This window comes from Dipodomys merriami, unplaced genomic scaffold, assembly GCF_024711535.1.
Source record: "Dipodomys merriami isolate MVZ:Mamm:240054 unplaced genomic scaffold, mDipMer1.0.p SCAF_5, whole genome shotgun sequence".
NCBI lineage: Eukaryota > Metazoa > Chordata > Mammalia > Rodentia > Heteromyidae > Dipodomys > Dipodomys merriami.
The window spans coordinates 6,721,079-6,744,824 of NW_027206068.1; the positions used below are offsets into that span (position 1 = coordinate 6,721,079).

Here is a 23,746-nt window from a genome sequence, read left to right on the forward strand (position 1 = left end):
TGCCTGGTACAAGAAGAAAGAAGAAAGTGAATAGGGGTGAATAGGAGGTAAATTATTCCATGGAGAACAAGTGCAATTCAAGCATATCCTACAACCCAAAAGAAAGCACTTCAGGTTTACATAAGTGGCACTTCCTAGGCACTGTCATTCATTGTGGTGACATGGAGGTCAAGTTTGCTCTACATTACGTAGGATCTTTATTCTTGTATGCTGGCAAGAAGCACCCCCTCCAAATTGAGGCCTATTTTGAAGTTAGCATAAAAATTTTCAGGCAACTTGCAATTTTGCATGCTTCCTTTCCTACATGTCATATATGAAGAGATTAAAGATAATATTTACATCCTTCAGATATTATCAAGCCCAACAGTTAACATAAATATAGTGAGAGAACACCCCCTCCATGGAATTCATGCATCCTATGGAATTCATGTCAAACTTCTGTTGACTTCTAAGATTAATCTGTAAATTAACTCAAGTAAATGCTACCACCCAATGCTAGAGTATATATGTAGTGAGTCATAATCTCAAATCTTTTAGGATAAACTAAAGGACTTGCAGCTGTGATTGAAGGACAGTAAGGGATAAAATTTGGTGGACCTAACACATGACAGATAACATGTGACTCAACATAGAGCTTCTTCCTAAAATGCCTTGTGCCCCTGCTCAACCAGTAAAAAGGAGCTGGAGTGGTATATACATAGGCAATCAGGACAAAGCCCATTGGTGATGATATGTGAGCCCACCTATAATAATAGCCCATTTGAGAGGACTCCATTGGACTCTCAGCTCCCGGGACCCCATTTTGCAGAGTCTATACTTTTGCTATCAAGTGAAGTAGCTCTGTCTGCTTTTAAAATGCTCCTGCCTTGTAAGTCTTTAAATAGCAGAGGAAAAACACACAAACCCTTAGGTGTCATCACCATCAAAAGAGCTGCTACCTGTGCTCTGAGGCCCATTTCTAGGCTAGGCCTACACCTGCGCCTGCCCTTGTGCTGCTGCTGCTACTAGTGGAGGCCTTGATTCTACAGGAGCTTCTGTAACTCACAAGCTGGATCCCATCGCTCTGTCTCACACACTTCCTAATGCTAAACCTAACCCATTTTCTGACCCTCATCCATAGCCAAAACCTAAGCCTGAACTTAATCGCAACCCTAACACCTAATTGGGGCCTTCACTCGAACCTCTGATCCTCATTCTATTGCTAATGCCCAGTCTACCATGAATTCTAATCCTACTACTAACCAGAACCCCAGCCTTAACATCCTAAGGTCCCTAGAGCCCCACGTTACTGCCAAGGCTACCACTAACCCTAGCCTAAGCCCAAGCTTTACTCTAACATGAACCCCTGCCTTGTGAGGAAATGGAAGCCTTTAAACAAGAAAGGGGTGCTCTGTGCCCTGAATTCCACAATTCTTGAGTCTGGAAGCAATTGTCTCTGAAATGCTGGCAGCACTTTCTCAGGCCTCTTTTGTTTTCTTTTTCTTAATAGACATTTTCTATTGTAAAGAAACTGTACAGAGAGGTTACAGTTACATGAACAAGGTAATGAGTCCACCCTCCTTTGTTTTTCCCCTACTATCCCTTCCCTCCCCATCTCCTCCCCACCCCCAAGTTGTAAAGTTCGTTTTCACCATATTGTCTTGTACATCTCATTATTACAATGGGTGGTCCTGAATCCTTATTTTGGCATTTTTTATTTCCCTTTCCCTCCCCAAATTAGAAAAATATATATGCAAGATGCAGGGCACTGGAATCAAATACAGTGACAACAGGGGTTATACCATGGGGAAGAACATACAAAGAAACAAAAAAAATCACATAGTACATAATAAGTACATTAAAAAAAGAACAGCAACAAAGATAAAACCTCTTGTGTCCCTATCTTGGGGTTCATTTCAGTTAGGATCAAGTTACATGGTCATATGTACATAGCTTTTGACCTCTTCTGCTTGTCCTAGACATATACTAGGTGTTGCAGATATGGGAAACCATGGGACCTATGTTTCTTTGAGTCTGGCTTGCTTCACTTTATAATTTTTTCCAAGTCTTTCCATTTTCTAACAAATGGGGCAATGTCATTCTTTCTGATGGAGGCATAGAATTCCATTGTGTATATATACCACATTTTCTTGATCCATTCATCTACTGCGGGGCATCTGGGTTGGTTCCATCTCTTAGCTATGGTGAATAATGCCTCTTTTCCCCTGATCTATCCTGCCCCTGTTTTCAACTTCTAGAAAGTGCACCACATGAAAAGACAATGTATTGTTCTTCTAGGTGGAAATAAAACAACAAAAATCAGCCAGTGTTGGTCTAGTTTTCCCAGTGCTAGAAATAGAACTCAGAGCCTCACCAATGCTAGGCCCACTGAACCTATCAGGACACAGCTCACATTTTCTCAATCCAGCCATCACCCATCCAGCTAACAAACCAAAATTCAACCACTCAAACAATGAAGCAAACAAGCCAGCAACCAAGCCATGAGGTGTACTAGGGTGTAACACAGGATCTCACCTCAGGCTTGCTAGGCAGGCCTTTCAGTCCTTGAGCCACAACGCTAGCATTTTTTGAAGGTTTTATTTTTCAAGAGTAGGGAGGGTTTGGTCACAGGTCCGTGAGCAAGACAAGGACAGGTGCCTGTCAGCTGCCCGGAAGAACCGGCTTGGTGGCTACCTTCTGCACTATCAAGGTCTGTCCTAGGCACAGGGGCCAAGCTAACACTGTGTCACTGTGCAACAGGAAGCCAAGCCATTGCTTTTTCTGCTTCTCCTAGCAGGAAAACCCCGCCTGATCCTCAGTTGGGCACCCATCTGGCTGCTTTCATCTCAGCTTGAAGTCTAGGTGAGAGCAGTCACCTGCCAAGTATACTCTGTCGTTACCTGGAACCAGATCCTCCTAGAGCGGTCAGACTGTTGGCCACAGCCTTGTGTGGCCCTTGTGTGGCCACAGCCCCACACCCCCTGCTCGGTGCTGAACACTATCCTGAGGCAGACCTAAATGCACAGCAGGTCTCTAGATCCCACCAGGGCCCCAACCCAGCAAGGAAAACGAGGGAGGACAGGACTCCCTTGGACGGTACATGGAATGGGAGGTCCCCAGTGTGGGAAAGCACGAGCGGGAGGCTGGTGCCTTGTCCTTTTTCTGTCCATCCAATCCAGCCTTGCCAGCCTCCTGAAACCACTGTGACTCTGTGTTTGCGCGAAGGGAGGGGTGATTCTCTCCCTAAACCAATTGCTTGCTAGTGATCTCTCTGTCTCTCTCTCTCTCTCTCTCTCTCTCTCTCTCTCTCTCTCTCTCTCTCTCTCTCTCTCTCTCTCTCTCTCTCTCCTCTCTCTCATCCCACTCTCTCCCATCCCCCTTCTGTGTGTGTTTCCCCACTCTCTCTCTCTCTCTCTCTCTCTCTCTCTCTCTCTCTCTCTTTCTCTCTCTCCCATCCCACTCTCTCTCCCATCCCCCTTCTGTGTATGTGTGTGTGTGTCCCCACTCTCTCTCCCTCTCTGTGCCTGCACCCAACTTAATTCCAGGCTTCACTAGATCCCACAGGGTGGGGCTGGCTTGCATACATTGGAGGTGGCCGCACAAGGCCCTCTGGGCCTCTGTCCTTCTGAGCACAGCCCACCTCCCATGCCAACCCTCCCACCCCTGACCGGACTTCGTTGCAGGGACTGAGCATTCCAGCCCCGGTGGCCAACTGCTTCTTCTGACTGCCAGGCTTCTTCTTCACCTCGTGTCTTCTCAAGGCGGCAACTCCAACAGCTTCCAAGCCATCTCCCTTGTGCTTCCTAGGGTGTGTGTTGGGAAGACGGTGTGTATCTGCAGGCTCGTTGGGCTCCTTCCCCCAAGGATCCCAAACCAGTGGGGGTTCCTCTTCGCAACAGCAGCCCGCACCTCTCACCCTGCAAAATGGGATCCCACTTTGCAGTATGTGCTTCCCAGGGGAGACACTGTGTCCCAGCCCTCCTTCCTCCCCACTGCAGGTGTGTAGGCACCCACCGAGGCTCTGGAATCTCTCCGTCTAGTCTGCCTGCTGGATGTGCTGACAGCAGAGACTCCCCCTGGGGGCTGGTGCTCGGGCTCAGCAAGATGGCAGGCATACCAGGAGCCTCAGCTTTCTAGTCAAGCACATTTATTGAATGTCCTCTGTGTTTCTCTGTGCCCCTCCTTCTCATGGGTGTCAGTCCTGGCATTGAAGCTCAGTGTCTTTACATTGCTAGGGAGGTGGGCAGGCAGGCAGGTGGGCAGAGAGGGAAAGGTTTCTTCGAACACTGGAGCCATGCCTTGTTTCAATGACTGCAGTTCATGCATTCAAGAGCCAGGTATCATACAAAGACAGGAAACTGGGCAAACCACTAAGAAGCCGCCCATGAACCCCTAGGAACTAAACACAGCCACTGGGGGTGAGGGGCAGGGAATAAGTTCGTTCTGGATCTTGAGAAGCCGTGGAAGGAGTCACTAGCGACCCACTCAAGCAAGTGCATCCTGTGACTGAGCTCGACAGGGCAAAAGGCTAACCCTGAAAGCAGACCACAGTGAGACTAGCAAGGCAAGGGCAGCGAGCCCCTCCCCTCTAGAGTCTTGCGCGGTCGGTGTGCGTGCGCCACCGTGTGGCAGTTCAGGGGGTAGCAGGGGCATGCGGTGCGGTCCAAGTGTCTTTTCAAGGGCTACCTTGAAAAGAGAGGGGAGCAGCGTGGAGCTGGATGTGTAGTGTAGTGTGCTTTTAGCAGGATATGCAAAAGCGGAGGGTGTGGGCGCGAGGGGTGAGACAGTGGAGCGAAGCCAGGGAGGTGTAAAGAAGCAGGCTCGTTGGGCTGGCCTGGCTCCAAGAAGACGCTACTGGACATGAAAACAAGAAGTTGTTTATGTTTTGTCTTTATTTTTGTTTTTTTTTTTTAATGTACTGTGTGAAGTTACTTCTTTTTTCTTTCATTTTTTCCCCTTTTGTTTGATCCCCTGTTGTCACTATTTTTGATTTTGGTGCCCTGTGGATATACATTTATCAGATTTGGGGAGACAGGACAAAGGGAGAACCAATGCAACAGCGATACTCACAAGACACTGTGTTGGAAATGAACTTTACAACTTGGGGGGAGGGAAAGTGGGGCTAAACAAAGGAGGGGTAACAAGTTTGACAAGAAATGTACTCATTACCTACTTATCTAACTGTAACCCCTCTGACATCAACCTTACAATACAATAAAATGAAAATGAGGACTGGAGGCAGGGAGGAAGCAGGCAGGAATGGAGGCAGGAGGTAGAAGTCTGATGGATGCAGGCAAAAGCTTAACAGTACCTACTTTTCCTAGGCCGTCTCCCATCCAAGTACCAACCAGGCCCAACCTTGCTTAGACAAACCCAGGAAATTTCAAAAATTGTATGTTCTCAGGTTAAGTCTCAACTAAAGGTGAGCTTCAGCTATTTATGTTTTAGTAGAAGTCCTTCATCGTAAGAAGGCCTCACTCAGTGGTCCCTTGTGAATGACTTGCGAAGTTGCTTTAGTAAAGAACTGAGCAAAGGACAGACAAGACTTAGAAGAAAGAAGCCAGAAAGGAAGGCAAATGGTTGATTCCTAGATCTTATTAGATACGTGGTTAGTTAGTTTCTCTGAACCTCTTAGTTTCAATTTTAAAAGAAGAATATTAATTATATTCACCTTACAGAACTAGTGACACTGACAATTAAAGTAGCTAAAATTTGATGAGTATCAAGCCAGCTACCAGTGGCTCACGCCTGTAAACGTAGCTACTCAGGAAGCTAAGATCTGCAGATCACAGGTCAAAGCCAGACCAGAGAAGAAAATGGGTGAGACTCTCATCTCTAATTAACCTGCAAAAGTTGGAATTGGAGCTGTGGCTCAAGTGGTTGAGTGCTACCCTAAAGCTAAGGGACAGCATCAATGCCCAGAGTTCAAGATCCAGTACTGGCACAAATTTAAAAAAAGCTCTGTATAGGCCTTTCTCCTCTGCAAGGACTATGAATACATTTTTTTTTTTTGGTCGGTCGTGGGGCTTGAACTCTGGGCCTGGGCGCTGTCCCTCAGCTCTTCAGCTCAAGGCGAGCGCTCTACCACTTGAGCTACAGCACCACTTCCAGTTTTCTGGTGGTTTATTGGAGATAGGAGTCTCACGGTCTCTCCTGCCCGGGCTGGCTTTGAACCGCGATCCTCAGATCTCAGCCTCCTGAGTAGCTAGGATTACAGGCGTGAGCCACCAGCGCCCGGCTGAATACATTTTTATAGATAATAGCACATACAGCTTGAGTATGTTCACAAAGCAAGCACTGTCTGCTTCAAGAAAATTTATTTTAAAGTTATTGGGCTGTTGAAAATCTGACCAAGGTTAAAAAAAATACCCAGCATTTTTAAATATAATGATACTAGGGAAACTTCTGTTAGGTCACAAAATGTGAAGATGTTTTTTCTAGAAAGCCTGGTTCTCTTTTGTGCTTGTGACAATTTTTGACCTTTCCAATAGGACCCCTTCTCAGTATGTAGGTCCCAGACACAATGCAATCCTCTATCAAGTACAACTGTTACTGTCATTTGACTCTGGCATAGGCTGTCTGGTTTGATGAAAGAGAGAAAGAGAGAAAGAGAGAAAGAGAGAAAGAAAGAAAGAAAGAAAGAAAGAAAGAAAGAAAGAAAGAAAGAAAGAAAGAAAGAAAGAAAGAAAGAAAGAAAGAGAAAGAAAGAAAGAAAGAAAGAAAAGAGAAAGAAAGAAAAGAGAAAGAAAGAAAAGAAAAAGAAAGAAAGAAAGAAAGAAAGAAAGAAAGAAAGAAAGAAAGAAAGAAAGAAAGAAAGAAAGAAAGGACGGAAGGAAGGAAAGAAAGAGAAAAGAAAGAAGAAAGAAAGAGAAGGAAAGAAAGGAAGGAAGGAGGGAGGGAAGGAAGGAAGGAAGGAAGGAAGGAAGGAAGGAAGGAAGGAAGGAAGGAAGGAAGACCTGAACCAAAGAGAAAGGGAAGGAAGCCTCACAGTTTTCCTGTTCTTTGCCGGTATTAAAGGAAACCCAGAGCTAGTGTAGGAGCCTCTGGGGACACCCCAAACTGCCTCTGATTTGTAATTTGGATACAAGTGGCCTATAAAGCCTGTAGCCATGCCCTTGCATCTGGTGCCCTCGAGCCCCTTACGTGTCTAGCTACTTACCATCTCAGTTCTGGCCAGGTCCCCTAGAGAGGGTCAAGTCCTTTCCTTATCTGGCCCCTGACCAGCACAGGCCTCAGGGACTCAAGTATGGGTTGTAAGTAAAAGGCCATCATCTCATTTCGGCCTTGGGACCTCTGAAGTCTGTTGGGAATCTCAGGGTTTAGCAAAACCTACAGGCAGAAAGCCAAATGTAGAGCAGTCTTGATCCTGCCCAATACCAAATTCAGTCTTTGGCATGTCTCCAGACCCTCACAGAATAAGCTCAATTCCACACTTGTCAATGAGCTGACCTGAGTGCTACAGACAAGTGAGAAAATGCAAAGAAAAAAAAGTCAAAAATCAGGAGTTTAAAGGAGAGTATGCTGCATCTCCATCTCCATCCAGTACTAGCGGAGTTAGGCCCCTCTCCTGTCCCACCCTGTCTGGGTTTTCCCAATGGCTCCAAAGCGAGAAGCAGGTGAGGTCTCTGCACTTTCTGTAATGTTGTGCTGCCCCCTAGTGGTCTTCACTTAGAAAGCATTCCAAAGGACTCACTTCATTTCAATGCTGGTGTTTACAGCCGGTTTCTGCAGTAGTATTTCTCTTGAAAACAAGCAGAAAGCATCTTTGCCTTCTATGTTCCCTGGTAGGAAACGAATATCTGTTTTTTAGGTGCCTAATTGTAACTTGCCTGTTTAAAAAAATAAATAGTTTTCTACAGGAAAAAGGGGGCAGAAGGGGGTAGTCAATCAGAGACAAGGAAAGCATTTCAGCTTTCTTGTTTTCTATGGTACTAATGGGAAAAGTACAGAGCCAGGTATTTCGGAAGGAATTTTTTTTTCTAGTTTTCACACTACCAGATGAACAAGCCTGTCAAACCGAGGTAGGAGAAACATTTTGTCACCCAATCCAAAAGGGCACCAGGCAAAACTATATTCTAGACATACCTGTGTGCCTACAGCAAGACCACAAAGCTCAGCCCTAGTGGGCCAAACACTGGAAAGTGAGGTTTATTTCTGATGTTGTACGCCCCCTCATTATGTGTGCTGGGAACCATGTGGTACTCCTAAGTTTGACTCTCCATCACCAACTGCACTATGGAAACAAGATTGTTCAGCACATCTCCAAGGAAGACATCTAGTCTGTCAGTTTTGTAACTTCTGGCTCATTAATACATACCGTAAAGAAAAGGGAGATACAGGAATGCCAAGGGAAACATTCAGAGACAGACATTTTGAGTAACACACACAACATGGTGTTATTATACTCTACGGGCCTTTGTTTCTATGTGACCCTATGGAATCCAGGTTCAAATGGAAGAAGGGCTTGCCCGTGCCAGTCACTAACTGTGGTTTTTTGAGATAATATCCCCTTGTGAGTATACTGCCCCTTATCCCCAAAATGCACACACACTAGCTCCACAGCATGGAGAGATGAACTACTAATGCCTGATTCGAACTCACAAACAAGGCCTTCGTGCTTATGTTTAAACATGAAGAAACAAATGCTATAGTTGGAGGAGAGAGGATATTCCCAGGGACAAAAAATATCCATCTGGAACAAACCTGAGCCAGATTTTTTTTTTGCCAGTCCTAGGGCTTGAACTCAGGACCTGGACACTGTCCCTGAACTTTTTGCTCAAGGCTAGCACTCTACCACTTGAGCCACAGCACCACTTCTGGCTTTTTCTATTTATGTGTACTGAGGAATTGAACCCAGGACTTCGTGCACGCTAGGCAAGCACTATACCACTAAGCTAGGTTCTCAGCCTTTAGCCAGACCTTTTAGCTCTATGAATTAATTTCAGAAGGATTAACTGCAAAGAGGAGATGAATTTCGAATGCTAGTTTCTGCAACAGCAAAAGGACCAGTCAGTACTTTATAAACTGTATCTGTTAGCAATCAACTTGCAGTCACAAAGCAAATGTCCCATAAAATAGGCTTTGTCTATACTACCTTGCTGCAGTCAGTGTTGAACAAATGAAGTTTGGGATGCACACATTTCATTAACACCTCTGACAGCAGCCACACCAAAGATGAAGAATCCCAAACTGAGTGAGTTATTAGATCAATACGAGAGTCTCTAAGCTGAGCCTGTTTCCAATCATTTGACGCATGAGACTTACCCTTAAGAAATAATGAAGCTTACTTCAAACTTTCAGATTAAAAAAAAAAATTTAATGCCATTGCTTACCAACAGCTGGGAGAAAAGTTGTGAGGAAACAGTGCACAAGACCACAGATTTCCAATTGTGTCACTAAGGCTTTATAAGTAAGTTAGAAAAAAATAAATCCTGATATACAAGACCAATTCAAAGGAAGAGTGGAAAACTACAGAACATGAGCCATAGCTCCCCTCCACCAACTTCCTCCTTAGTCCACCTCTTCCATGTCCTTGTTCCTCATCTGTAAAATCACTTTAGGTGTTTATAAGACTAACTCTGTGGAGAGAGTAAAGAAAGAGGCATTGACCACCAAAGTCTGGAAGGTTCTTTAATGCAAGTGTGTGATGATCACATCATCGGACTGGATCCTCATACTTGAGGGATGGGAGAGGAGCAGAGGGTGACAGGGTACAAGAGAGAATTTACACTATTCCAGGCATCTAGCAAAGGATGACAGTTTCTGGCAACTCATTTGACAGTTTTGTAATCCACAAGAGATTTTTTTTGAAAGGAAATATAGAAACACTTTTTTTTTTGCCAAACAAAATAACAAAATTGTCTTGCTTTTGCTTCTCCCTTGCTCTGCATATCTCCAGAGGTGGCTCTATTTCGTACACATCCACAAATTAGGACTAAAGTCCATTCCAGATCTTCCTGGCACTGAAGATTTACTTCCTCCGCAGAGGCCGACATTTGTACAGAGCACTGTTTGTTTGTCTTATGACTTAAGTTATAAGGCTACCGTAAAGTACCTGGTAAGGAATCTTAAGGGGGGGGGGGAGTGGAAAGACAATTTACACATAGAACATCGGCTTTCTCTGTGTTAGCAAATAAGATGAAAGTGGTTCTGAGCAAACTGAACATTAATTTTTATGTGGCCTCGCACATACTTTTAACTGCTCATAATTATCCAGCTTTAGGATGCTGTGAGGTTTCTAATATGAAATGTTCATAGCACATGGCTATGGCCACCACAGGCTGCTGGCATCATGATATGTTTAGAATTATTTCTGTATAAAACCTAAAAAAAACTTCCATTGCAAAGATCAGACCTGTTATTAAACCAAGATAAGTGATTGTTTATGAAAGAGGCCTATTTGTGCAAAAGCAGTTTCAGACTTCTCTGAATACAGTGGCATTTCTTTAAAGTCCATATGCACTCTAGGGAATAAAACCATCTGCTCTCTGCCTTGAGTTTTCATTGTGCTCTTCTACAGCTCTGAAGCATTGTGGAGTAGGCGCACAGGTGGGCTTGCTCCAGGCCTGCGGTAAAACATTCCTGGACATGACATCACGCAGCTCTGGTGATACCCAAGTTTGCATCGCTGGCATGTTACCGCATCCCTTCTTGAATCTGTAAGCCCGCGTGCTGGCCAGGCTCCCCTAGCCGACGTCCAAGTGATTCCACAGACACACAGAACACCTGTTATGGCCCTAGCTGGGGTACATTTTTAAGTCATAGGGCTTTCACCAACAAATCCTCCACACTCTGTCTGTCTGAGTGAAGCAGACTGTGAGATACAGTTAATAAAAGTCTTTCTATGCCTTCTATGGTTGGTAACTCATTGTTTTCTAAAACACAGACAAAATCAGACCTGACTTTTAAGACCTAATTCTCCCATTGCCTATAGCCATTCCCACTGTAACCATTTTGTTCATTCCAACTTCACAATTCATACATTTTAACAGGCAAAACCGGTTCCTAAAACGAGCTGCGGGGATACTCTTGGATCATACCTCCCCCGGGACTATACTTTGTGCTCTTCGAAGGAAACAATATGTAGAGATGTCTGTTGTGCTAGAGAATAGTTTCTGTCTGTACCGAGACAATGGAGCTCACTACTAGAAGAGTAGATTTAACTTATGTACGCTGAAAACCTAATTCTGGTACCAGGAGGCAAGAAGAACATTCCTATATAACAGATTTTTTTTGTGCTTTGTTCATGCAAAAACAAAATGTGCTATGTGCTGCTGTGGGCCTGGAACACACAAATAGACATTCCAGTGTAACCAAATGCCTGGTAGTGCCAGGCACTGTTGAGGGCTTCATCCTCCTCCCTTGCTTTGTGATTTACTCTGATTTTCCTGAAGCCTGCCCAACGTGATCATCAGGCAGGGGAAAGAATCCAGGCAGCCATCAGAAAAATGTCTCCATGATTCACTCAGATGCAGGATCAAGGTTTTGTAATATTATCACAGGTAAGATTTCAGATCTGACCAACAAGCAACCAGCCGTCTCCCTATTCATCCTGTCTCTGTTTTTTTCTATTTCTATTTCTGTGCATTTCTCTCTCTCCCTCCCCTTCTTCTCCCATCTAGTTTCTAGTTTCTCTCCCTCCCCACCCCCTTCTCTCTCATACACACACTCACACTCATTTGCTTACTTACTGTACGTTCACACTTTCTCCTAATATAGTGGCAAAAAAGTACTCATCTTTCACTCTCTTCTAGCTACTATTCAGTTAATCTCAAAGCTCCAGAGCCACGAGTGTTAGAGCCAAAAGAGAAGCTCTGTCCTCCAAAGTCAGAGCATGTGCAGCCGAGACAAACACATCTTTACCCCCTTCTTTATCCACTCCTTAAAGGAATAAAATTCTACCAGCCACATCAGATCAGAAGGTAGCCTCAATAGCTGCCATTATAAGGGCAGAATCTTTGGCGCTATTAGAATGTCTTTCCTTCTTTGTGTCTCTTAAGTTTCCTTGATTGTTAATCATATGTACACACATTTTTAAAGGCAGGCAGGAGACAAACTGGAAGGGCCAGTATTCCTATTTCAGAAACTAGTTAGCTGGCTCCCCAAGATCACACAATCAATGCCATAGTCAAGAATAGAACCTGTGCTGGGTGCTCGTGGCTCATGCCTGTAATGCTCCCTACTCAAGAAGCTGAGATCTGAGAATAGTAGTTTGAAGCCAGCCTGGGCAGGAAAAGTATGTGAGACTCTTATCTCCAACAACCATCCCCAAACGGGATGGTAGTACTGTGGCTCACAGTGGTAAAGTACTAAGCCTTGAGCATATAAGCTCAGGGACAGCGTCCAGCATCCTGAGTTCAAGCCCCAGGACTGACAAAAACAAAATGAACAAACCCCAAAAGAGTGTCTCTCTAAGTGAAACTCCTTCCATAACTGTATTGCCTCCTGGCATGTGTGAATGTAGGTCTAGGAAAGGTCACAAACTTGGCCTCACTCTAGGACCCTTTCAAGGTTCTCTAACCTCACTACCTGCCTGTCCACACAGCCCCAGAAGAATGCCCAATGTGTGAGTGTGAGTGAGTATGTGTGCATGTGTGTGTATTAGAGTGCTGGCAGGGAAAGAATCATCAGAGAGAGAAAAAAGAGGTCTGAGAAGAAACAATCCAATCCGTGAATGCCTTTGTGATTTTAACATGGAAAAATATTGACAGTGCCATTTTCTCCCCCTCCTCCTGGAACAGAACAAAAGCCAGAATTCTCACCAGCCCACTTGATGGCTAAATCTGGCTCCAAATTTTGATAGAGTATTAGAATGAAAATATTGCAGTATATTTGGTCAAAGTCTAAATACCTTCTTGATAAAATACATTTTATAATAATGTTCATTCCATTTCCAAACATAGGTAAATTTAGATTCTAAGCCTCTAGGTATAAATTTCTAGTTTTTGGGTGGGCAGGGGGGAGGAGTGTAGTTGTGGAGATGGGAGGGAAGGGATGGTAGGGGAAAAACAAAGGAGGAGGCAACAATGCTCGATAAGAAATGCACTCATTACCTGGCTCGTGTAACTGTAACCCCTCTGTACAGTATTTTCACAATAAAAAAATAAAAAAAATTCTAGTTTGCCTTGGAGCGAAGGAAGCTACTCAGCAGTCTTCATTAAGATTGCTGAGGTCATTCTTGACAGCCTATTACGTTAAAATAGAGATCACTGACTCTGGGTGAGAGCTACAGAATACAGAGCCCCGCCTCTTGCCAGTAAGCAGAGCCCGTAGGAACATAGGCAGGGATACATAGGGCAGGATCTCCTTACTGAAATGGATAAAAGTGTAAGTTTGGTTTTGCTAATAGGCGACTCAAAGGAAATTCATATTATTTGAATTTAACCTTTAGTATGTTTTCCCAGGAACAGAAACAAAGTGTGAGTTCCAAAGCACAGATGGAAATCACCCAGTTATTCCACTTCATGACTTAAAACTACAGTATACTTTTTGACCATAAGCTGGCCAACACTTCAGGGCACCATTAAATTAAACAGAAAATGCTAAGACAATCAGATTTCCACTGAACACGACTAGAAGATACTCAACTCCCATGGGTTCAGTGGCCTTTGCTACAGCTGTTGGCTTTTTGTTTCATTTTGAATTCAAAATGTCTATGGTCTAAACCTTCCCAACTTAGCTCAGAGAAATCAAGTGCTATAGAAGAGGAATTCTGCATCTTAAGTTACGAGAACCAGAGAGGCAGAGGATCCACAAAAATGAATGTTTCAAATCATCCTATCTTAGCATTACAGAGGATATCTAAATGATTGTTTGCTAAATGATTACAGCAATGGGTTGTCCATATATCTTTTTCATTACAAGACCCTCTTTTAAACAAGCTACCCTATGATAAAGCTTCCTACTTTCATGCACTTTTAAGTATTCACTGTCATCTGGAACATTAATGTACTTGGTTATAATTTAAATAAAGGACATAGGGAACTTTTTCTTGACTTAAGAATAAAAGATTAAGAAAGTAAAGGATTTCATGATAGTTTTTACATTTTTTTTTATTCTGCTTTTTTAAAATTTATCTATGGCTTCAAAGTTTAAGTAGCACTTACTTGGATTCTGGGTGTTTTCATGATTTCCTAAGTTGCCATCTTATTATGAAGGTAAATGTGTCATTTTATATGTGAGATATTTTATAAACAGCTTTTAAAAAAATCAGTAAATTATATTTGTCATCCCCTTTGTTTTCCACTATGAGATTTTTTTTAAGTGGCTTTGTAATTGTCAGGTTAAAAAACCCAGCTGACCATGCAAGTAACAATTTACACCTGACCAGGAACCAGCTGCTACATTCCCAAGTAGCTCGGTAATGGAGAAGCTCTTCCAAGGTTCCTTGGCCTCTTACCATCTTAATCCAAAGTGAAGCGATTATCCTTTCTGCTTTTGCATGTGAATTTGCACTTGAGCAGTTTAACAGTTAGTTATTAAAACTCATGCTTTATAAGCAAAATCTTTCACTGACGAATATTTAAAAAGTATATAAAAACCGTAGGTCGAGTATCTCCTCTGCCATGCTTTTCCTCAGCAAGGTCACTTGTAAGAGCTCAAAACAAATCCTTAATACATTCAGAGTTCTCTTCATTCCAATCACTGAATATTAATCCTCCAACATAAACTCAAGAGAGAAACAGGCAGCCACAGAATGGACTCTAAATTGAAAGTGGCAAAGACTACCAAGACAATTCCATAGACACTTCTCTGAAGCCAAACCTAAATCCAAGTGATGACACAGCTCATTACAGAGATTGTGTGATCATTACAAAGCTGGGAACTAGATGTCCGGTTTCCAAGTGCTAACGCAGAAGGCTACACCCGGAGCACGTGACTCACTTAGGGTACCACGAGGCTCACTATCCTCTTCCAGAAGGTGCCCTTGAGGAGTTATTGCTGACTAACACCCATTTGGGGGTGGTCTGCCTCTGGCTCTTCCTCTTCCACATCTGCACTGTATTCTTCAAATGCATCATCATCTGCATCTGGAAGTCCCAGCAACTACAGGAAGAGAACAAGAGGCAGGAAGACAATTAAACATCACATCTGAATTCAATGGCAACTCAGCTAAGATTCCCAAGACAGCTAACTAGTATTGTTTTTAACTAACTTAGCCCCCCATGAACTAGTACCCAAAGAGCTCAGTTTTAATAGGAAGCTAAGAGTCTCTGTATTTATGGAAGGTTTCAACACACACACACAAAAAAAACATCTGCAGAGATGTTTAATATCTCTACATCCAGGATATAAATGGTAGTATATGATGAAGAGGGTTGATGTCTCATCAAGATGCCAAATATAGACCTCTGTCTTCTTCCCTAAAAGCTCTATATATGTATCCCCCAAAAGGAAATAATATGGCTTCTTACCCAACTTGAATTACTCTTCTTTCTCTTCTCTTACTGTCCTGGCTAGGAATTCCAATATAATATTGAATAAGAATGGGGAGAGTAGACACCCTTGTCTCTTTCTGACTTTAGAGAAAATGTTTTCCATTTTCTGCATTTAGTACAATGTGTATTACGTTGCCATGTAGTCCTTCTATTTCCAGTTAGGCTTTTTATCATGAAGGGACACTGAATTTTGTCAAAGGCTATACTGCATTTATTGAGGTAATCATGCATGTGTATTTGGTCCTTAATTGTAAGTTTATGTGCTGTATAAGATGTAGTGATTTGTATATGTTAAACAACCCTAGCACCCCTGAAGTGAAACTAATCTGATCACATTGTTTTAATGCATAGTGAATTTCATAAATACTTTATTGAAAATTTTTGTATCTATGTTCAGCAAGAAACATGTCTATACTTTTGTCCTTACCATGTTAAGTATCAGGGTAATAATTGCTTCAAAAATACTTCCTTATCATGGTTCAAACCTAGCCCAAGCAGGAAAGTCTATGAGATTTTTATCTCCAATTAAGCACAAAAAAAAACCCAGAAGTGGAACCATGACTCAAGTGGTAGAACACTAGCCTCACAAAAGCTCAGGGAAAGCAACTGAGCCTTGTGGTCTAAACCCCAGGACCAGCGCACGCACGCGCACACACACACACACACACACAACTTCCTTTTCCATTCTATAGAATATATGAGGGAAAGGAAATAGATGAGGAAATATAAGAGGAAAAGCCTGAAAATCAGGCAATCAATCCCTCTGGTCTAAGCTATTCCTTGTTGGGATCCTTTCTGGTGGTACTGGAGTATGACCTCAGACTTGCTATCCATAGGCACTCTACCACTTCAGCCATGCCTCTGACCTTCTATTCTCAACATGTTTTAGGTAAAACCTTGCCCGAGATAGCCCAAATGGAGGCAATCCTATTTACATTTCTTGCCATTGCTGGGTTGACAGACGTGCTGTCATGCCCAGACTCTTTTCTGTTGAGATGGGTCTTGTAAACTTTTTTACTAGAATGGCATGAAACTGCAATGCTCTGGATCTCATGTAGCTACAATAATGGGTACGTACTGGGTACATACTGGGTACATAATGGGTACAGATACCAGCTGAGGAGGGGGGCTCTCATAAACCTTTTGCACAGGCTGGCCTTGAACCATGCCTCCCACATAGTTAGCATTACAAGTGTGAGCCACAAGCTAAGGGGCAACTTTTTGTTAATTCTTTCATCTCAGTGCTTTTTCAAAAAATGCTTTCATGGTTCAATTTTAGAAAGTCAAATGCACCTGGACATTTCCTCTAGATTTTCAATTCATTAGAAGCGTAATTCACTTGTGGAGCTGGTGGGTGGTGACTATTTGAAGTCCTGGGTTCAGAATGATGAAGCTCAGGGGAAAACATCAAGGCCAGTTCACAATGATATCATGAATAACAGGGGTGAAGCTGAGGTATGAATATACCTACTTGTCTTCCTTGTCTACTATTGGGTCTTCTTCAACCCAAACCATAGCTTAGCATGTCTCATTGGAGGGGACCTAGCATACCAACTGTAAACCATTACCACTTGCTCCTCTTGCTCCCCCACCCCTCCTCTTTCTAGCCCTTACCTAAACTTTATGTATGCCATCAACGCAGATAGTTAGAGCGTCTGCCTTGGGCAGGAAGTATTTTGACCATTCTTTTTGGCGCAGCTCACCTCTTGCACTTTCAGAGTAGGTAAAGCTATTTTCTGGACTTCTTGGGCACCTTAATAAAGGGCTTTAAGGTGTGCTGACAAGTTATAGGAAAAGACACTGGAACTGGAGTCTGGATGCCAAGGCTCTAGTTAACTGGGCCTTAATTTTGCCAAGCCACTGCCTCAGTTAGCTTCAGAAGAAGTATCTGTAAATCAGGAACCAAGACAATAGTCTACCTCACAGGGCAGGGCATCTCCAGAGCTCTGAGAAAGTAAAATTGCTACGTTGCTCAATAGTCTAGCCACAGGAAATGCCTCTTGTTAAACTCTATCGCTTCACATACTTGAAGTTCAGTCTGTGAAAGAGTCTTCCACTTCACTCTGCTTCCAACCACTTCCATGCCTCTCTTCTGCTGTATAGTTGGCTACTGGTTCTCCCTTGCTGTGAGTTGGCAAGAAGAAGCAAACTTTTTTCTTCCAGCTTCTTGATCTGATTCCTAGGCTTGCATTCAAAATCCACTGAACCAAATAACTTTATTATAATTCAGATTTATCAGTAATGGATAATATTATCAACTTACTATCTGCTAGGCACTGTCTTAAGCAAGTTAATTTGTTTTGTCCTCATAATAACCCTATGGGTTCAGTGTTATTAGTATTATTCCTTTGCAGGTAAGACCTAAAGAAGTTGAGTGGATTTTCTAGATCACTTTGGAAGGGGCGAAGTAAGATTTAAACCCCAGTGATCTGTTGTAGGTATCAGCTGTATCCATCAGGCTACCTTGAACTTGCCTACTTAGTGCTGACCAGCTAGAGGTTTCAATGTTACTGCAGAATACATGCTTTTTCTTGGAATGAGCAGTGCTAAAGTCTATATGTACCTGCATACAATCTGGATGTAAATATAGAATAGAAAATACCAGACTAACACTGTCTAAAATTCCAGAAGAGGGGTGGTGGTAGACAATTCTAAATTTAACTTCTGGATCCAAATCTTCCCCATTGAAGAGGGACTAAAGCGTGGTGAGGATCTTGGAGTCTTTGCTAACATTTCTTATTTGGAAAAGAACTGGGCTAGTCAAAGATGGTGTGCCAGGTACCGTTAAATGCGTCTTGACAGTTAAAACTCAAGCAATCCTATTTCAGCGATTGGGGTGTAGTGGTAGAGAAAAAATAAGTTTGGAGAAGGATCTCTGATTACAAAGCATCCCTTGGGAAAATCCATCCATGAAGAGCTGTATTAGGAGGAGAACTACAAATGCTTGAGAATTAAAGTTCTTCAAACACTGAGCAGCAGTTACCTGTGGACTAACACCCTCTTTCGAACACTCTCAGACAATGATGTAAACTACTTGAAGTCTAGTCTACACAGTGGGCTGGTATGTTTATACTGGTAGAGGAGGTATATGTAGGCTAGAGAGTGCCTTCAAGAAGCTAGTGAATATATTAGTTACCGTGTAGTTTCAAAGGTCCCTGCCTACTTCTTCAAGAAACTCCCTGAAGCAATATTTCTCACACTTTTACTGTGTGTGTTAGTTACCTAGTAATCTACCTAGAATGTAGATCATAACTCAGTGAGTTTCAGGTGGGACTTGCCTCTTTATTTCCAACCAGTTCCCAGGTAATGGGACATTCCTATTCCAAGAACCTGACTCAGACCCTGAAGCATCTGGGGGAATTAAGATTATTTGTTTTAATGATCCACAGTGCTGCCAGTACCAAGAAACCCATACTAGAATCCTGGTCAATTGGTCCATCTGATTAGGTGGCAACACCATGAGGAAAATGAATGGATATGAGTAGTAGATGCTCTATTATTTTTTTAGGGGCTATTGCACTTTGTAAAAAGGACAAGGTTCATAATTCCAGTGGATAGAAAAATTATAAAAAACAGAACCCAAAGGGAAATGATAAAATTACAATGAATAACACTGGATGGAATGTATTCAAAGTCACACATAATATTTTTCTTGACCTTTTGTGAACCTCTCAAGCAGCTTCACACAGATAAATCCTTTTCTTCCTGGCTAATGACCAGACCACAGAAATGGAACTGTGGCTACAGTAGTAGAGAGCTAGCCCTGAGCAAAAATAGCAAAGGAATAGTGTACAGGCCATGAGTTCAAGTCCCAATATGTGTGCGTGCACACACACGCACACACACACACACACACACACACACACACACACATACACACACACAAAGATATTAAAATAGTGAAGAAAAATTGAATAGCATGGTCATCATGATTGAGAATCACTACCATTGCGTATTATCTAGTTCAATCATGTGACAGCCAGCACCACCAGTAACTGACAGTCACTTAAATGAGAAAAATGCAGGACCCCAGCAGTAGTGCCTGCTAATGGATGGAAGCAATGGCCTGTGTGATATTGTCATTTGCATCCAAATCCTACTGGGATAGAATGTCCCAGTGGCAAGAGAAAAATAAGGAAGGAAGCAGACCTCCCTGGGTGATCTTCACTAGTGAAAGAGCCGCTTGGAAGGCAGTGGAATGGGGTCTCTGAGGAGGGAGGATGGCCATATACCTCCAATGAACCAGCCACATGCTAGAAACAGAGACCAACTCTGGCAGAGTGGCTGCATTCTGACAGTTCTTTGTGTACTCGGTCTGACTCGGAAACTTTCCATGAATCCACAGGACGGTGAATCAGATCATTCCCCATCTGTAAAGACAGGACTACTGAGGGAGAGCAACTTGCAAGGGTACAACTCACTCTTCTGGTGCATTTCTAAGGACTCTGAGTGGAAGCCATCAAAAATGTGCTCCACCTGAAAAACCTACAATGGAATTTCTATGATCCCGTTGCCTGGCACTCTTATATTCCTAGAACTTCTACTGTACTTTAAATCATGTCATTTTTAAACATAGAGTTTTAAAATAATACAGTCTTTCCCCATATCTTCTAAGTTTTTTTATCATGTGGCCATCGTAGAAAACTTAGAAGAAATGTGAAAAATTAAAAGATATCCATAACCCTGAAGCTCTTTGATAGAATGCCTTCTGGGGGAACAGGGCCACCCAGTATCTTCTTTGTGACCCTAATATCTAATAGGTTAAGCTATATGGATTAGCTCCTCAGTGAGCATTTGTTGCTTTGTCAAAAATCAATGTTGTTTTAGCTTCCCATACCTTAAAGAAATTTCTTCTCCTAGCTTCTGATAAACACATGTTGAAATCTCCCTGCAAATTGTTTTCTTTCTCCACCAAAAATCTAAAAAATCGAAGGCTCTGCTCACTTCTCAAATCATATTTTTGCCTGACATCTTCACCCTAGCCACATCAATAGTGACACTGATTTAATGCTTTCAACACGAAGTCCTCAACCAAAACTGGATTATTTAATCTTCACAGTAAACCTAAGGTAATGATCATCATTTGCCTCCTAAGTTCACAAAGGAATAAACTGAGAAAGAGAGGTAAAGAAATATGCCTAAGGTCATCACATAGCCAGCAAGGGACAAAACTTAGCATTTGAACCCCAACAGCCTGCCAAGAGAGTTTGAGTTCTTCACCACGGTAAGATCTTGATTCCATATTACTTAAATATTTCCTGTTCATAAACATCCTCTCAGACATATTTCCTCATGGAACCTGCATGGTGGAATAAACTGAGCAGGAACAGGATTCGTTTGCGTCTACTGCCCAACACTTCACAGAATGCTTGAAGCAAAATGCCTGCTCTATCTTGTACCCTAGGGTTTCCCTCTGTTAGGTGGCTGTCTATCCTTCTAGTAGCTTCCTGACAACAATAACTGGGGCATGCTATGTACTTCTGGGTGCTATGTACTGGGTACTATGTACTGCTTTTCATCCTCAGAATATGCCCCTGTCAATAATTTGATGCATTTTTTTTGGTTTTACCATCTTTTATTATATTGCCAACAATCCAGTAATTTGATGCATTTTTTAAATGAGTCAAGTAGAAAAAAATAAGATAGTGAGAAAGAAAAGGATTTTTAAAAAAAAAACTATAACTTCTCTTTTAAAATCCAATGACAGATTTCCTAGGGGTAAGAACTCTATGATATTAATTGTTTTGGAGGAGGGAAAAATAGAGAAAGTACACAGCTCTGGAAGTATGCATGGTCACAGGCAGAACACTTGGTTGGTTTGGTCTGAGCCTTGGTCATGCAGTGGTATGTTACTGAGAAAGACCAAAAGGTAACTGTTCTGGACATGGCTGTGAGCACTTATCTTTAGGAAGGTCAACTAGATGGGTCTCACTGAGGCCCATCTAAATCCTAGTTCTGGCACTTGCTGGCTATGTAACCTGAAGCCCCAGTGGGCAGCATAAAGCTACCAATACACAAGTCCTCATCTCTCTAAAGGAGAATACACTGAATGGGCAGGGGATGTTCATGGGCTGATGCTGAAAGCCACGTATCCCAAGTCTAGGCTGTGGCTGTCCTAAGTCTAAGCAAACACATTCCTTCCCTGGGTGACCTCCGGAAAGAGCAGCTGCTGGTACACACTGATCAATGAGTATCATAAACCTGCAGCACTGGAGTGAGAACTTCTCCAACAAGTACTTTCGATGACCACAACAGCAGCTGAATCTCTCCTGTGTATGGTTTCTAAACTCAAACAGCACCACTGGGAAGACATGCCTTGTGCAGTGGGAATGGAAAGGGAACAAGTCTCCCTACTACTACCTCTAAGGCTCCATGGAAGGAAGGGGTTGTGACACTTGCTCTTATTCAATGAGGGAAAACCCAAACACCCTCAGACACTTGGCCCTAAGGTAACTCTGGGAAAAGGTCTCCCTCGTGACTGCCCTGAAGGGAAGGCCAAGCAGAGAGCATCCAGTATGTAAGACTTTCTGCCTTAGTTTCTCCCCTACCATCCCTTCCCTCCTACCTCCACAACTAAGGCAACAATGCTTGATAAGAAATGCACTCATTACCTTGCCCATGTAACTGTAAGCCCTCTGTACAGTATTTTCACACTAAAAAACTTATTAAAAAAAAAAAGACTTTCTGCAAGAGGGAGTACTGCATCTGCTCAAGTCCTCAGCCCCTTAAGAGCAGTATCCCAGTCCACAAATTAAGATTGTTCCATTTTATTAATAAAACCAGCATCATGGAATCAAATCTGTCTCCATTAACACATACAGCTTTATCTACAAAAAATACACAACCTGTCCAACTCCTTGTAGTATGCTTTTGATGGTTTGGGGACCATTTTTTTTTTGTCTCTACCTTACATGTAACTGCCTAGTTATCAAAATTCCAAATTTAGAGCCAGGTGCTAGTGGCTCACCTCTGTAATCCTAGCTATTCAGGAAGCTAAGATCTAATGCACCTGGTTCCAAACCAACCCAGGCAAGAAAGTCCTTAAGACTCTTATATCCAATTAACTGGCAAAATTGAAAGTAGAGCTGTGGTTCAAGTGGTAGAATGCCACTTGAGCAAAAAAGCTAAGGGACAGTGCTTAGGCCCTGAGTTCAAGCCCCAGTACCAGCACCAAAAAAAGATTCAGTACAGAAAATCAGCCAAAAGGATTCTGGCTGGAGTTTACTTTCTCCCAGGCATTTCAATTCTATATGCTTTGTTTGCCAGCATGAAAACTGAGGTACAGACTAAGAAATGTGTATCTAGAAGAAACTAGAAGCAAAGGGAATGCTTGTTAGCATTTTATTTGTGTATTTATTTATTGCCGGTCCTGGGGTTTTAATTCAGGGCCTGGGTGTTGTGCTTGAGACTCTGTGCTTAAGGCTAATTCTTTAGCACTTGAGCCATGGTACCACTTCTGGCTTTTCTGAGTAGTTTTTCGGAGATAAGAGTCCCATGAACTTTCCTACCCAAGCTGGCTTTGAACCAAAATCCTCAGATCTCAGCATCCTCAGTTGCTAGTATTACAGGCATAGCCATCATCTGGCTTAGATAATTTTTTTTGAATTAAGATTTGGAGGCTGAGTATACTAGTCCATACCAGTAATTCCAGAAATTTGGGAGGTAGAGATTTGGCAAATCCTGGTTCAAGATCAGCTCAGGCACACAAAAGTTAACACAATCCCATCTCAACCAATGAGAAAGCTATCATCCCAGCTACTAGGGCAGGATAAATGGAAGGTTTGTGATCCAGGCTGGCCCAAGTATAATGAGATAATATTTGAAAAATAAAGCAAAAGGTTTTGTTGCTGGGGGTTCACAACTGGAATCCTAGATACTCAGGAGGCTGAGATCTGAGGATTGTGGTTCAAAACCAGCCCACAAAGGAAAGTCAGTGACACTCTTATCTATAATAAAGTACTCAGAAAAAGCCAGAAGTGGTGCTGTGGTCCATGTGGAAGAGGACCACCCTTGAGGGGAAAAAAAAAATCTGAGCACGTAGGTCTTGAGTTCAAGCCTCAGGACCAGTACACACACACACACACACACACACACACACACACACACACACACACACACACACACACACACACCCTTGAGGGGAAAAAAAAATCTGAGCACGTAGGTCTTGAGTTCAAGCCTCAGTACCAGTACACACACACACACACACACACACACACACACACACACACACAAATCTGAGCACGTAGGTCTTGAGTTCAAGCCTCAGGACCAGTACACACACACACACACACACACACACACACACACACACACACACACACACACAT

At 42.8% G+C, this 23,746-nt stretch overlaps 1 protein-coding gene across 1 annotated transcript in view; it reads right to left on the reverse strand.

Annotated features, from left to right (window-relative positions):
• Positions 1-10,052: 10,052 nt before the first annotated feature.
• Positions 10,053-23,746, reverse strand: part of Mturn (maturin, neural progenitor differentiation regulator homolog) — a 33,934-nt gene continuing 20,240 nt past the window's right edge. The window contains exon 3 of the mRNA XM_069996013.1: positions 10,053-15,024. Within this exon, the coding sequence (XP_069852114.1) occupies positions 14,914-15,024 (111 nt within the window). The 3' untranslated portion in view covers positions 10,053-14,913. The remainder of the gene's footprint in view (positions 15,025-23,746) is intronic.